We start from the raw sequence: 16,606 nt of genomic DNA on the forward strand, positions 1-16,606 counted from the left end.
CAGTGCTCTTACTCGCTGTGCTACCTGGCCACCCCTGCTCATCATTTCTTATAGCACAACAGTATTCCATTACATTCATACCCCACAACTTGTTCAGTCATTCCCCAACTGATGGGCATCCCCTCAATTTCCAGTTCTTGGCCACCACAAAAAGAGTTGCTATAAATATTTTTGTACATGTGGGTCCTTTTCCCAATTTTTGTGATCCACAGCCCTGGAAGTGATATTGCTGAGTCAAAGGGTATGCACATTTTTATAGCCCTTTGGGCATAGTTTCATGTGGGAAGCCAATTGCTCTCCAGAATGGATGGATCCATTCACAACTCTACCAACAATGAATTAGTGTTCCAACTTTCCGACATCTTCTCCAACTTTTATCATTTTCTTGTTTTGTCATGTTAGCCAATCTGATAGATGTGAGGTAGTACCTAAGAGTTGTTTTGATTTGCATTTCTCTAATCAATAGAGATTTGGAGCATCTTTTTATATAACTATAGATAGCTTTAATTTCTTCCTCTGAAAACTGCCTGTTCATATCCTTTCACCATTTATCAATTAAGGAATATCCTTTAGTTTTTAAAATAAGAGTTCAGGGGAAAGCAGAGTTTAGTAATAATAATACTCCAAAAAGAAAGCCATTGTTTGTTTTTTTTTAATGCACAGAAGAGAACAAAAGGAAACATAAACAAGAATAGTTTTGAAAATAACACATCTAACTTCTATACTTCAAGGATGCAATATAACATGAATATTCATAGTTGCATATACAATCTTTTTGTGTTTAGCTGTGTGTATATATGTTCTCTTTTTTGGCGTTTTAAGTTAAGAATTTTTTAAAAAATAGCCCCTCCCTAAATGATATTTTATGAGGCACTAAAACAAGAAAGATAAAAACTCTAAAAAGGTGTAACTAATAGGTTTTTGGTTAAAAAAAAAAAAAAGGAAAACTTCCGTATAAACTTTATTAAAAATATGAAAAGGAGACTGCTAAAACTAGCAAAAATTATCTATCCCACTTCTAACATTCCATTAGCAAATTGCAATAGAGTGAATAACTAGGACCAGCCTGAAGACATATCTTTACACAAGTTGTGATTGCTCTTATCCTTTAGCCACTTCATATTGGTAAATGGTACCTGGTCTTAGATATATTTGTGTTAATTGCCTATATACCTTAGATATCAGGCTTTTATCAAAGACATTTAATGCAAAAAATTATTCTCCATTGACAGTTTCTCTTCTAATCCTAGTTGGACTGATTATGTTCATACAAAAGCTTTTAAATTTTCTATAATCACAAGGTGTATTTTATCTTTTATGATCACCTCTCTCCCTTGTTTGGTTAAGAATTCTCCCTCAATTAATAGTTGTAAAAGGTATCTCCTTCCCAACTCCTGTAATATTTTAATGATATAATCTTTTATATTAACTTCCACTTGGAACTAATTTTAGTTTAAGATCTTCATCTAAACTTTTTTTTAATCAAACTGCTTTCTAATTTTCCCAGCATTTTTTCTTTTTTAAATAAGGAGTCTATCCCCCAAGTAGTTCATGTTCTTGGGTTTACAGAACAATGGACTAATATAGTCCCAAATTTCTAACTGCCTGCTGGACATCTCAATCTGAGTAGCTCACTAATACTTAACTCTGAGGGAACATGGCAAAGGAGAGTGTTATAAGACTCAAGTTCCTATTTTGCCTCTGACTTGTCCTAGCTGTGTAATCAAGGTCAAATCTCTTCTAGGCATCTCAAGCCATTCTCTAAGGCCTACAAAATCACAAGCAAATTTTGACAGACAGCCTCAGCAAAGGCTAAAGTTACGTTATCAGGCTTCTTCCTCCAATTTTTTTCTCTTTTGCTCCAATTTCCCTACTTGTGAATGATAAGATTGTGCTGCCAAGTGCTTAGGCTAAAAATTCATCAAACATTATTATGTGCCTATCACAGGCAAAGCCCTCTGCCAGATGCTAAGGATGGAAAGACAAGAGCAAAAATGGTTCCTGCCCTTTAAAGAACTTGTAATCTGCTGGGGGAGCATGCAAAATGGAATTTAGGGCTGGGTCATCTGAGTGACCATCTAGTGGAACCCATACCTGAAGGAATCCCGATATAAGAAATCTGACAAGCAGTAAGTCATCCTGGAACATCCTGAAGACATCCAATAGCAGGTAGCTGAGGACCTCCTACCTCTTGAGGAAGTCCATTCCATTTTAAAATAGTTCTAATTGTTGGGGGTGGCTAGATAGTGAAGTGAATAGAGCACCGGCCCTGGAGTCAGGAGCACCTGGGTTCGGATTCAGCCTCAGATAATTAACACCAAAAAACTAGCCATGTGACCTTGGGCAAGTCACTTAACCCCAATTGGCCTCCAGAAAGAAAAAAAACATATAATAGTTCTAATTGTTAAGAACTATTTTCTAACAATAAAGGTAATGTCTCTTTATAATTTCCACTGCTTGTATTCCTAAGGCAAAAACTTAAGGGAAAGTACTAGAGTCTGTAGAGATCAGAAAAGGCTTCACAGAAATATAATCTTAAAGGAAGATAAGGAGGGAGAAAGGACTAGTGAGACAGATGGGTTCCTAGGAAATACCTGCTGTCTCCGTAATTTTTCTTCTAAAAAGTCATTTTATATTTACAACTAAATGTATGATCTTAGTTTATTTTATATGTTTGGTTGTTTTTGTTGATGGTTATTAAGTTTTGTCCAAGTCAGGTTTGGAAGTTTTAGCAGAGGTTTACTGACTGTTTGAACTGATTAAATGGCCACTTTCACTCATACAAAAAAGGTACAAAACCCACTGGATCTCTCTACCTCATGGCCATTCCTGAATCTTTGTTTTGAATGGTGTGGGGAAAGAATTTTCTCTTGGAAACCAACATAGTTCTGGCAGCTGACTGGTTCTTGATGGCCCACATCACAAATTTAGAGCTCAGATGTGATCTAACAGGTCATCTGGCCCAACCCCCCTCATTTTACAAATAAAGAATCTGAGACCCAGAGAGGTTAAATGATTTGCCCTTGGTCACACAGGTAAGGTACAAAGCCAGTATGTGAATCCAGGTCTTCTAATTTTTAAATCTATTTCTATTATACTTGGCTTAAGGCTGTGGAATTTTATAAGGCAGACAAAGGAAGCTGCAATCTTTTTCAAATGCACTGATCTTAGGATAAGCCAATGAGGAACACAGGAGTTTGTAGAATTCCTTTGGATATTTCTTTCTGCAAATCCTCTCCCTCCCCCCAAACCCCACCTCTGCAATAAGCATTATTAAGTGGTTGTTATATGCCTGGCAGTGTACTAAGTGCTTTACAAATATTATCTCCTTTTATCCTCACAACAAGCCCCATTTTATAGTTGAGGAAACTGAGGCAGACAGGTCACAGTGTTTGTGGCTGGATCTGAATGCATGACTCCAGGCCCAGTGCTTTACCCACTGCACCACCTGGCTTCCTATAGGTCACCTGCCTCATTTATTTTAAGATGAAAATTTTTATGCATACTATATATTTATTATATATCCTGGTGTTTTTGTGTTTGTTTTTTAATTAAATGGCAGGCCATGTCACAAAACAGAAAGATCGCTGGACAAAAAATCAAGAGATGTTTGGAATGGGAAAATCACATCTTAAGAGATAGAACTGATCTTTGATGTCTAGTCCAAACCCCTCCTTTTAGAGATGAAGCTAAGAGAGATTACATAACTCCCCTAAAGCCTGCTAATTAATGGCTAGGCCTAGAAGCCAAAGATACTGACTCCCAGTCTGGTCTTCTTTCTACTCTGGGAAAAAAATCACTTCATATAATAGAATTAAAGCCATCAGATACCTGACCTTGTTCAGACCAAAACTGAGGACCAGAGAAGTCTACTGTCTTATGAAAGGTCGCACAGTATGCAGTAAATGACAAAGTCAGGAGATGAATCCAGGTCTTCTGATTACACATTCAGCATCCTTTCTACTTCCCACTGTTCTTTAAAATAAGGGAGGTTTAAATGACTTCTCAAGTCCTCTCTGTTTCAAAGTTAAACGTCTGTTTCTTGGAGTGTTCTCTTACTAACAAAAATAGCTCACAAATATCCATGATTAACCTGTTCAGTTGCCGACAAATCTCTTCCCAATGTCTTCCAAAGTATCTACTTCTATTAGCGTTGCTAAATAAAGTAACCAAACCAGGTTCTATTTCCTGCTTCACTGCCACCTAACTGTAAGACCTAGGGAAACTCATTTAACCTTTATAGCCAGATTCCTTATTTATAAAGAAAAGGGATTAGACTAATGAAAATAATAGCTCATGATTTTATAGTGTTTTACAGTTTTAAAGTGTTTTCCTCACAAAAACAAAGGGAGGTATGAAGTGGTATTATCATTATTCTCATTTTACAGATAATGGAATTGAGACTTAGAAAGGTTAAGGGACTTGTGACATAAATGATGGAGATGACATTCAAACCCAGGGTTTTGATTCCACATTCTGTTTTCTTTCCATTGAAACATACTGACTGTAAATCCCCTTCAATTTCTCAAATTCTACATCCCAGTTTCCTGATATAGTTAAAAAATTAATATAAAAAATGAGTCACTTCTTGGTATGTATACATTGTAGTACTGTACTTTCTAAATAGCATCACTGAAGGTTAATGTCACTTATTTTAGGAAAGGTAGCATAGTAACATTCGTAAATTTCATTAAGAATGTAAGCTCCTGCTATCCACATCCACAGAAAGAAATGTGGATTCTGAATGCAGATTAAAGCACATACTATTTTTTTCTTTCTCATGTTTTTTCCCTTTTTTCTGATTCTTATTTGACTAATGTGGAACATATGTTTAATGTGAATGTACATGTGTATAGCCTATATCGGACTGCATGCCATCTTGGGGAGCAGGGAACAGTGGGAGGGAGGAAAAAACTGTAACTCAAAATCTTATGAAAGTGAATGCTAAAAAAAATTAAAAATTTTAGTGTTAAAAAAAGAATGTAAACTCCTTGAGGTCAGTGCCTATTCCAATTCCAAATATTATTATTGTTAAAATGGATAAATCAGTTATTTCTCTGATTGGCTTTCTGTGGCACAGCAGAAATTCGGAGCTGGAAGGGGCCTTACAGGCTATATAGACCACTATCCTTTTACGGATGCAAAAATATTGAGACTTGAGGGAGTTAAGTGATTGACTCAAGCTCAGTTTTCCTAGTTTCTTGGCTCTTTCCACAGCCCACCTCAGGTTCACAAATGTTGATAACAAGCAGATTAAGAATAAATATTGTTTTCCAGTTGCTTTGCTGGGATTTTTGAGAATGCAAATTATCAACCTCAACAGAACGACAGTAACATTCAAAATGTACTAGTGGCTTAGTAATCTAAATACTAACTTTCAAACAAGCAAGTATTCTCTTAAGAGTCTGGGGATACAAAAATCGGCCAAAAAAAAAAAAAAAACCACTCCCTGCTCTGAAGAAGCTTACAATCTAAATGGGAAATCAGTGCAAATTATTTGTGTCAATACGACTACCGTCATATTTAAAATATACAAGGTGGAATGGTTTAATAACCTAATAAGTTTTAAATACTCCACAAGAATTTATTAAGTGCCTACTATATTGCCAGGGATCGAGTCTAAGCCTTTGGGATAAAAAACAAAGGCAAAAAACAGTTCCTGCTCCCAAGGAGCTCAGTTTAATTGAGTAGACAACACGCAAACAATGATGTAAAAACAAACTATTGACAAAATAAACTGGAAATAATCAAGCTATTGCACTAGAATTAAGGGGGTGAGGGTGAATACTGGTGGGATTTTGGCTAAAAATCCGGGTAAGCTTTTTCCCAAGAGCTGGGTCTTAAGGCGGTTTTTGTGGCTTTTTAACGTTCGGTGAAACCGGTGTTTGTCTATTTCGGGGCTTTGCACGCGGGCCCTTTCGTGGCCCCGCAGGGCACTACAGGCTCTGTAGGGGTCCCCTCCCGCCCCCGGCCCGCAGCCATCTGACCGGCCTTTTCCCAGGAGTGCCTCAGACTAGGGCCTTTCTTTTTATTGTGTGGGGAAGCCTCCAGGCCGAGAAGCGAACATGTCTGCGTGCACGCGTCTGAAGATGGGGCCGCACGCAGCGAGCACAGCGCGGACTGGCCAGGGGGAGGGGAAGAGGAGGGGGAGGCGGGCCTGCTGGGCCCGAGGCGCGCAAGCATCCTCGGGCCTGCTTGCAAGGAGTGCGGAGGAAGAGCAGCCTCTCGGAAGGGCGGCCCCACCTCCTGGCTAGGCTTCCCCAACGTGCTTCCTTGATCTTGACCTCAGGAAAGAGGAGGGTATGTGGGTGTTTTTTCTCTCCCCCTCGAAATAAATAAATAAACGACCGTCTCCGGCCAGGTTCTTTCTTTCCACTGCCAACCCGGGGAATGGGCGAGGCGCGGCCGAACAGGCGCTTCATGGCGCAGGAGGGGGAGGGAATTGCCGCAGCCTCCTATCCTCCCGCCCTCGCCTTCCGCCTTCCTCCGCAGGGAAGCAAGATGGTGCCGCCAAACGGTCGTCAGAGAGACAAGGAGGGAGGCCTGGCGCGGCCGCATGGGGGCGATGGGAGATGGAAAGAGGATCCAGGAGGAACCCCGCCGGGCCGCGGCCAGGACCGCGGGGCCTAGTGGGCGGACGCAGCGATCTCCGACCGTAATACTACCACCGGGACACCATCTTTTTGTCCCTGGGCTGTGGGAGCTCGCTAGTTTCCCGGAAGAGGAGGAGGGGGCGGCGGGAGGCGCCGAGGCGTCGCACTCTGGCACCGCGCCTGGGCTGGGGGGAGGGGAGATAAGAGAAGGGAGGAGGGAGGCTGAGAAAAAGGAGGAGAGCCGAGGTATCCTCCCTCCCTACTCCCGCGCTGGGCGGGGCCAAGGTCACCGCCTTCCCTACCCCCCCACGGATCCCCGGCGCCCATTACCCTCAGCGGGTGGCATGTACAAAGGGGAATAGAAAGGAGGATCCCCTAGGGATGCTTCCTTCTAGGCCTCAGGGTACGCTCAGCAAGCCTGGCCGGGTCCTTCCCTTCCATAGGCGGTTTCCTACCTCCGCTGTCTTTATCGTCCGCCATCTTGTTGCCGGCCCGGTCGCCCTGGAGATGCCAGGTGGCGCTGGGCGGCGGCGGGAAAAAAGAACCGCCTGGATCTGAAGGGGAAGGGAAGGGATGGGAATGGAGAGAAACACCAGGCCTGGCGCTGCCGCAGCCCTTGTGGCTTCCAAAGGCACGTCCTCCTAGCCGTAGAAGAATGGGGAGAAGGGGGAGTCAAAGAAGAGGGCAATCCCCGCGCAAAAGACCCCTGCATTGAAACTCAGCGCCCCTGCAATAAAAACGTGGGCTCCGCCCTAGATCCCCAGAACCCTGGGGTATTGTTAGATAATTGCCGCCAAAGCTCTCCCTTCCCGCCCTCCACAGGGTGACCTTCCCCCCAACTTCTCCCGCTCGTTTCCTCCCTCCCTCGTGCTCCCCAGGAATGGCTGCGTTTTTATTGCAAGATTTTTTTTAAAGGGGGGGGAGGCTGGAGGCGCAGTCGTCGGTGCCCGGCCATGATCGAGCCTGGGGCCGCCCCTCCCCCACCTCCCTGAGGCGAGCAGCCCACGTGGGGTGTGCGCGGGAGCGGCCCCTCCCGCACTGTCCAGCCCCGGCCCTGGGGAAGCAGCGGCCGCCAGAAGGCTCGGCAGCCGGCCCTCTCTTTCTACCCTTCTGTGGGCCCTCCCTGCAACCATCCTTCCCCACCCAAGCTCTCTTCCCGGGAGGGCGCAGCAGTAACGGCCCTGGCTGGGTGGCGCGGTGACTTCAAAGGACCACTGAGCTGGGAAGGGGAGGAAATCGGCCATTAGGCTAATGTTCCTGAAGCTGAGGAGTGCTGGCTGTAGTCAGATGCCAGGCTCTAGCTAAAACCCTGCCAGCGGTGTTGTCTAGGCTGCAGCGTCAGATACCAGCCAGGAGGCAAAACATAGGGTTCTCATAGCAACAACTCGCCCATATTGCAATACACAGAATTACATACGTCGAAACGTTTGGGTTTTTTTAATTCTCTTTCGCGTTCTCAAGTTGTTGGGAAAGCTTCAAGCAGCTTTTTTTTTAAGCCGACATTTGCGACTTAAAGGAGTTTTAATCGTGAGATGTGGTTCCAAAGCTCAGTATGCAACGTTTTTTTTTAAGAGGATATTTAAAATACTATGTTCAACAAATTTGATTTTTTTTTTAACAATCTTAGGTGAAAAATAAACTGACAATATCCTGATCCTATTGTTAATGCTAAATGGTGGCCCCTTTATGCACGATGCAGAGGTCACTCAGTAAAACAAGTTTGCTACATTTTTCCTTATTGAAATAGTTTTATTTTTCTTGGAAAGATTTCTGCACAACAGTAAATGTCTGCAGGCCCAGACCTCACTGGGCCAATTTGTAATTGAACCTGAAACTACTCATCTCATGTTGGAGGCAGGTAATTTTTTTTAAGTATTAAAACTGCATTGTGTTCTCAAAAACTTAAATTCGGATATTTTTTTTACTTGACTGATTAAAGATGGTGCAGTTAAGTTTTACGTGTCAAACTACACCTGTTTGTTTTTTTAAATTAAATTATTTGCACCTGTTTTTAAATTAAATCCAATAATGAATGTTCCCCATCACACACTCCCGATATAGATTCAGAGTAGTTGAAAAACTCAGTTTTGTTCCTAGGCTTAATACTTATTGATAATATTTACTATAAGTACTATCCTACAGAGATTCTCCATTGTTAAAATCAACCAGATTAAAGACCGAAACCCAATTTAGCAGTAACAAAAGCAACCAAGGATATAAGTTCTCCCTTGCTCTGGAGAAATTCTTCCTGTCCTAGATGCCAGTTTTACAAATGTACTTAAAAAGGAATAAAGTTGTAAAAATTTCACATTGTGTACACCACATTTGAGGTTTGGGGGGCAAATTACCATAAAGGCTACAACCCACCGCACTCCCTGTTACTAATCCTACAGCAACCACCAGAGAATTTTTTGTGGCTGAATTAGAAGCTCTGGGCTGGAACCAAAGTTGTCGGATTTTTGTGTTATAAGGATGTTATATTTTTGTGTTATAAGGAACCTTTTGCTTTCAGTTTCTGCATATGAAGTGGTGTTCTTAAATATTCATAATTATTTTAAAATAATTACATGAATGTTGATAAAGCAAAAGTAGAGTTAATTTTTAGTTTCTGATTCTTTGCAAACTTTCTTCCTTGAAAAGTTTTAATGCTTGATAGTTTGAGATTTTACTTTTGAAGAAGCTCTTGTTTATATTTAAAATACTCCAGCCCACACTGATTTCTCCTAGGGTCTGTTACTGAACTTCTAAATCAGTATCTTTGGTATAGTAAACACACAATTGTTCCCCTAATTGTCTCTCGTTGTTAGGCCTTACTATTAGAATGTAAGTTTCCAGAAGGCAGGAACTAAGTCTTATGTTTGTTTTTAATTCTCCCCAAATGGTTTCCAAGCTTCTTACCTAGCAGATTCTGAATAAATATAGAGCTTCAAGGACCATTAGACAGCAGCTATAAGCCCATACCTAATATTGTGGCTTAAAGTTTATAAAGCACATTCCCTGGCAAACTATGAGGATGATGGAACTGGAGATGTTTCTTCTGGAGAAGAGAGATCTCTCTGGGATATAACCATCTTGAATTATTTTTTACTGTCTTGTAAAAAAGGAATTAGACTAGTTCTACTTGAAGACTAGACTAGTTCTACCCTAGAAGGCAAGAGTAATAATTAAAAGTTGCATATAGGCAAATATAGACTTGCTCTAGGGAAAATCTTCCTAAACAATTCAAGTAGCATCATCCTGGGACAACAGCAATTATCAATAGTATCTCTTCTTTCCAGGATGAATTCCAGATTTTCTTTATCAGATTCTAGAAACCTCTTCACCCTAAAAGTTCATTCCAGCCCTAGACTTTACAAAATGAAGTTGAGGTTTAAGGTTTAGGGGTATGCAAGATCCCAAAATATCAACACGCCAGGTCCTGCTGAATGAATTCGATTCAAGTCTTCTCTCAGCCAAAGAAAAGCAAAGTTTATTAAAAGTTCGACATATTGGGTAGACTCTCAAGGAGCCTCAGTATCTGTGATGCTTGCACTGGACAATCGGACCAGAATAATCTGACACAGAGTGAGTCCATGCTAGGAAATTCTCCAGCATCATCATAGAGGCAAGATGGATCTTATATACTGAAAGGGAGGAATCTAGAGGTGGTCTAGAGGAGAAGTTTGGGGAGGGTCTTCAGGAGGATTCAGAAGAGATCAGACTCCAGTGAAGAGTGCTTAAGGGTGGGAAGTTGCTGGAGGCTCCCTGAAGACGACAAATAATGGTGGGCTAAGCCAGTTCAAGGGTGTATAGTTATTTTGGGAGGATCAAGGGTGGGGAGCTAGCTGGATAATGGAGAGCAAGGCTACTAACTGAGATTTGGGCCTAGCTATAATGAAAGGCTTATGGCTTCAGGCAAATGCCTCATATGGGAAGAGTCAAGGAGAGCTGAAGCATCCAGAGCCTGTACCTCATCAACTCTGCCCATGCCAACCTTCCTTCTGATTGGCTGGTTCCCCCCAGTACCTCCATTTTTAGAAGAACCCATGGGCTAGCCACTTCTTTATTCTTCTCCAGGCTATATTGCTGATTCTCTAGACTTTCTCTACTGTGCCCCTGCAACTGGTACCTTTATCTCTTCTTCTCATTCCTTTTTTCAGTTTCTTTTTATATATTGTCTTCCTCCATTAGAATATAAGCTTCTTGAGGACAGGGGATTGGCTTTCTTTCTGTTTAAATTTGTATTTCTAGTACCTGGCACATGGTAAATGTTTAAGAAATGCTTGTTGCCTCCCCCCCCCCCCCCCCAACCCAGGCTTCCAGGACAAACAGAATCAGCTGGAACCAATAAGAGCATTCCTGGAAGTGGATTTTGAAGTCAAATAGTCCAGAAATTATATCCTTCATTGATCACCTTCAGGTTGAACTTGTTTCCTCATTTGTAAAAGAGTTGGTATGACTAGATGACTTACTTCTAAATTTGCTTCTAGATACCTAGCATTTTATGAGTCTATAAGAAAAGGTGGTGGAAAAGCTGTCAAGACCCAGCAGGCTGGTCTCACTCCTTGTAATCTCTTTCTTGAATTCCAGTTCCTTGCTGTTAACTGCCTATTGGGCATCTCTTCTAAGAAGTCGATTAGGCAACTCAGACTCAGGCATATAAAAAACAGAGCTCATCTTCCCTGCTAAATCTGTTCCTTCTTACAACTTCCTATTTCTGTTTAGGGCTCTTCTATGTTCTCTGTTCCTCAGATTCATAACCTCAGAGTTTTCTTTGATTCTTCTCCCCACATCCTATAATCAAAATCAGTTGCAAAATCTTAATTATGCTTCCTCAACATTTCTCATCTCTTTCACCTTTGCTACACCTAGATTTCTACTCCCCTATTTCAAGCCCTCATCACTCCACTGTATTACTGTAATAGCTTCCTTTTTTTTTTTTCCCTTTTGGAGGGCAATTGGGGTTAAGTAACTTGCCCAAGGTTGCATGCCTAGTTTTTTTGTGTGGGTGTTAAGTGGCTGGGGCTGGAACCGAACTCAGGTCCTCCTGACTCCAGGGCCAATGCTTTACTCACTGCGCCACCTAGCCGCCCCTGTAATAGCTTCCTAACTGGTCTCTCTGCTTCCTGTCTCTTTCCCTCCCCTCCAATCCAACTTCCTGCTTCATAGGAATCCAAGCTATTTACAAAAGGAGCTTCATAAGGGACAGATGGAATCATGTCATTCCTTTATTCAGGAATCTTTGGAGGCTCTAAAAATCTTCAGAGTTTCTAAAATAAAAAACAAATTCTTCAGCCTAACATTCAAGGCCCTAAGGGAGGCCCCACCTCCCTTTATAACTCTTTTTTAATGCCACTCCCTTCACAAACTCCCAGCTGTTCTCCAAACACAAAACTGCCTTCCCAGTGTTGGTGCATTTTAGGAATGGGAGATGGCTTGTATCAGTCCATGGATGAGGAAACGCCAAATTCAAGGAGCAATTCCTAGTTGAATTTGGCTAGAACATATCCAATTCCTCACACATCATAGTTGTTACTTAATTGAAATTTTACTCCAGTTCTTCCCAGCCCTTCTCATGCATCCTGTGTACCACTGCCAATCTTTCCTTAAACATTACTTTTATCATGTTACTCTCCTATTCCCAAACCTTCATTGATTACCTCCCCCCCATTTGAGAATGATGTCCAAATGGCTTAAGCTGGCCTCTGAAGTCTTCAAGTCCTATCCTGCATTACATGTAAAATAAAAACTCTGAGAACAACAAAAATGCCCTAAGATTGACTCAATCTGGCTAAATAGAATGTAGTATATCCATTTATATTACAGTAATGCATGATAAAAATGAAGAATCTAAAGAAATATGGAAAGACCTACATGAAATAATGCAAAGATAAAAAAAAGTCCAACTAGAATTACAATATCCACATGGACTACAGCTGTGTAAAAGAAAGAAAGGTATGTATTTTATTCATATATGGATATATCATTATAAGCATAAGAAGAACATGATTTAGTATGAATTATTGTTGACAGTTTTTCACAGTAATAAAAATAATGTTGATGATGACTTCTAAGTGTTGCAGTGGGCTTGGATATAGATACTCATGAAATTCAAATAAATTCAGGTGAAATCAATTCGATTTAGTTGCATTTAACATGCATTTATTCCGCACTGTGTGCTGAGTAATATGCTGTTATTGAGTGGGGAAAATTCAAAGATTAGTTGTGACATGGTCTCTACCCTCATGGAGTTAACAATCTAGACCTATTAATTCCCCTTTCCAGATTCCATCATTTACATTAAAATATCAAGGGCAGAAAATATGAAGTTATTTTAGCAGTTGGATTCAGAATACATTATATTTCTTCCTCCTTCAGAATATTCACCTTTCTAATTATGTCTTGTTTGTATTAATGTCAGAATTGGGCCAAAGGCAGACTGGACAAATGTTGGAAGATAGTCTAGGATTTAAAACTTTTTGCATTTAAGCAATACACTAACAATTGAAAATTATCTGAATTTGTATGTATCATCCAGGGCCCCTTTAATATATGGGACATCTTTTCTTCCAGGAAGGGAAGCAAGAGGTTGGGGGCAGAGGCAAACTCTCTAATCTCTTCAAAGAGAGGAGTACTAGGCTGGAATTATACCTATATGATCTCTTAAATATATAGTTTAGGGCAGTGAGAGGAGCAAGGGAAGGGATACAGAGGGAAACTATGGTGATTTTTTTTTAAAGACAAATATAAACTATTTTTTTTTAACTCAAATAGAAACAGGCCACTGAATAAAGATCTTTGCAGGCCACATACTGACAATATTGAAATGTAATGTTACCTGTTTATTTGTTTGGTTAAATATTTCCCATTTATATTTTAAGCTGTTTCAGTCACATGTTTGACACAAGGATGTAGTTTTCAGATTCAAGCTAAACTCCTCATTACTATTTTTTTTCCTTTATTTTTTTGGAGGGAAGGCAGGGCAGTCGGGGTTGACTTGCCCAAGGTCACACGGCTAGTTTTTTGTGTTAAGTGGCTGAGGTCTGATTTGGACTCAGGTCCTCCTGATTCCAGGGCCTGAGCTCTATTCACTGTGCCACCTAGCTGCCCCTGATTACTATTTCTTAATGGGAAAAAGAAGGACCCAAGCTTTGTTGACTTTCTTCCCAGCAAATAACTGGGCCATAATGAAACACACATAGCAAAACAGAAATCTGAGAAACTAAATATAGGAGATTTTATATATATATATATATATATATATATATACTAGACATTACAGAGTGAAGGAACTTTCCCACTTCAATCAAGGTAACTCAGGTCAAGTCAGAGAGTTCCAAATCTCCCAGAGGGGAAATTGCTTGAAGTTTATAGTGTAGCAAACTGGGGTATAGGGTCATGATGGAGATTGCCAGCTCCTGTCATGTAGGCTTTTTCCCAGAGTCTTTTTCTCCTTTCAGCAACTTGAATTGTAGTTGCCATTGTCCATCTTTTCTCTCAAAGCTGAAAGCCAGAAGGGCCCAAAGAAACAGAAGAAAATGAATCCTCTTTTACTCTTATCAGCTCTACCCCTCCCCCATGAAGATATGAAATTTATCTCCACCAATGAAGAGAGGCCCATACCAATGGCCTTTGGGGCTCAGTTTACACATATTATTTTTTTAAGATTTAAAGAAGAGGGGAAAAATCAGCATAACTGATCATACATAGAAAAAAATCTAAAGTATATACAATACGTGGACCTCACACCTCTGCAAAGGGTGGGTATCTCCTCACATCTTTCTTTCCAGCTATACCTGTTGTTAATTATTTTGCAACATTCACTTTTGAATTTTCTCTGAGTGATCCTTTCTGTTTACATTTTCATAATCATTTTGTATATTGTTTTCTTGGCTCTGCTTATTGCTGTCTGCCATCAGGTCATGTAGTTCTTTCCATGTTTCTCTGTATTTATAGTTATCATTTCTTACAACACAGTAATATTCCCTTACATTCATGTACCACAATTTGCTTAGCCATTCCCCAGTTGATAGGCATCTACTTTATAAGAGACACTAGTCTATTAAATAGAGGAGGAGGGCAATTGGTCAAACATCCTTTAGGAAAATCAAATATTATCTCTCCAACCCACATGCAGGAGAATACTAATATAGGTTATCACACCACCATAGAGGAAGAGCACACACACAAGGAATAAGTGTTACCTAGGGATACATATGTATCCAGATCAACTCATACCTTCAATGTTGCAGGGCCACCCGGTTCATCTGGTAAAGTCCTGAGGCTCGTCTCCTCTGTTCCCTCCACTACAGTGCTTACCGAAGCTGCTATTCTCTGCTACCATCTGCTGGTTTTCAGCTACTGAGTAGCACAGAAGAGGGAGGGGGTCTTCCAGCACTTAAGCTTGATAACACCATGCACTATCTTTAGCTATTTTGTGATGTAACCTTGTTCAGGCGGTGCTATCAACCTGCAAGCTAGAGAAGCCTTTAGGCATTTTTTAAAGCATATCTTTTTAACTGATTCTTCTCTATCTTGTGGACTCTCAATCTATTTATATGAATTATGGTTGTTGTTTTTTTTTATTCTTTTAATTGCTGTCATAACCCTGATCTGGGTATCATTTTTAGGAGATCCACTTAGTAAAATACAAAGGACCTTTGGAGAAGCTATGTTGAAGAGACTTTTCTCACCCTGACTCCATTATTCTCGTGTTACATGCAAATCACTGGGGCCCAAGCAGAGTGGAAAGGGCCATAAAGGGGTAGTGACCCTTTCCTTGCTTCTCCTTATCTCTGTGCTACCTACATTCACCCACAAGTAAATCAGTCTGTATACAGGTATAGCTTTTAGATGACCATTATAAAAAGTCTTCAATTGGTATATAATACTCAACACAACTAATCCCAAATTCTCAGGACATGTGCAGTTAACATATTACTCTCATGAGCATTTACATAAAAAGATATATAAAGAACAAAAAGAAAGCACATGTCCTGACAATAAAAGAACAAGGTTGTTGAAGTTGAGGCCAGGGTATGCAAGGACATTCATCTTCCCTCTTTTTCCAGTATCAGCCCTGGAACCAGGCAGCTAGGTTGTACAGTTTAGAGAGCATAGAACCTAGAGTAAGGAAGACCTGAATTCATATCTGAGCTAAGACATTTACTAGCTGTGAGACTCAAGGCAAATCACTTAACTTCTGATTGCCTGAGTTTCCTCATGTGTAAAATGGAATAATAATATCACCTCCTTCCCAGGTGATTTCATTCTTTGCTATTTGGATGGACTAAGATCAGTCCTAAGAGAGGGAACCTAGCTCTCTAAAGAGAGTGTCTAAGATCTTTCAGGAAGTCTTTGGTTCTTTGTAACTCCACCTTATAGTCCCAAGGAAAATTATCTAAAGCTTAAATTTGGTTTTAATTTAAATTTATCAAATTTTATTAAATTTAATATCTTAATATTATTAGTTAATATGTGTTATAATGTATAATTGTATACATAATAATTAAAATTATTAAATCTAATTTAAATTTAAACCAAAAGGAGGAGTAGAAGGATACTCAGTGAAGGCTAATAATCGGCTATAGGACAGCTGTTTATTTCTCCACACAAAAGAAATTCAAAATAGACTCACAAAAAGCTCACATTAACAAAAACTCAAAGCAAGAGATAGTAATTTAAAACTACTCTGGGGATACTCTCTGGGGAGAGATTGAGACTTAAAACCTAAGGTTTGTGAGACTGCTAAATAATTATATTTCACTGCAGCCCTATTTTGTCTCAGAGTTCTCATCTTCTATCTTTGAAGCCGGAGCAGGAGCTTAGGGCTCTTCCTCCTATCCCTGATCATCTCTTCCCCGAAGGGTGTATATAGTTACTTATAGAACACTCCTGCCATAACCAGTCAAATCCAACTAAGGGACCCAGGACCTCCAGACCTCTCTGACTCACATGGCTGCCTCCAAGGCTGAATGTATCCCTCTCAGCACTGCTATTTTATAGCACAGAAACAGAAAGCAAAAGCGGGGGTG

At 40.5% G+C, this 16,606-nt stretch overlaps 1 protein-coding gene across 4 annotated transcripts in view; it reads right to left on the bottom strand.

Moving 5' to 3' along the window:
- The window catches only part of EFCAB2 (EF-hand calcium binding domain 2), a 151,039-nt gene that overhangs the window by 104,242 nt on the left and 30,191 nt on the right, over window positions 1-16,606 (bottom strand). For 3 of the 4 annotated variants that reach the window (XM_069069150.1, XM_069069148.1, XM_069069147.1), the window contains exon 2: window positions 7,049-7,102. In XM_069069150.1, coding sequence (XP_068925251.1) covers window positions 7,049-7,073 — 25 coding nt within the window. In that variant the 5' untranslated portion in view covers window positions 7,074-7,102. The remainder of the gene's footprint in view (window positions 1-7,048; window positions 7,103-16,606) is intronic. The other variant, XM_069069149.1, reaches the window with a different exon arrangement.

The sequence above is a fragment of the Petaurus breviceps genome, unplaced genomic scaffold, assembly GCF_028583685.1.
Source record: "Petaurus breviceps papuanus isolate PSGF00001 unplaced genomic scaffold, PetGlider_PUasm1.0 90778, whole genome shotgun sequence".
In the NCBI taxonomy this organism is placed as follows: Eukaryota; Metazoa; Chordata; class Mammalia; order Diprotodontia; family Petauridae; genus Petaurus; species Petaurus breviceps.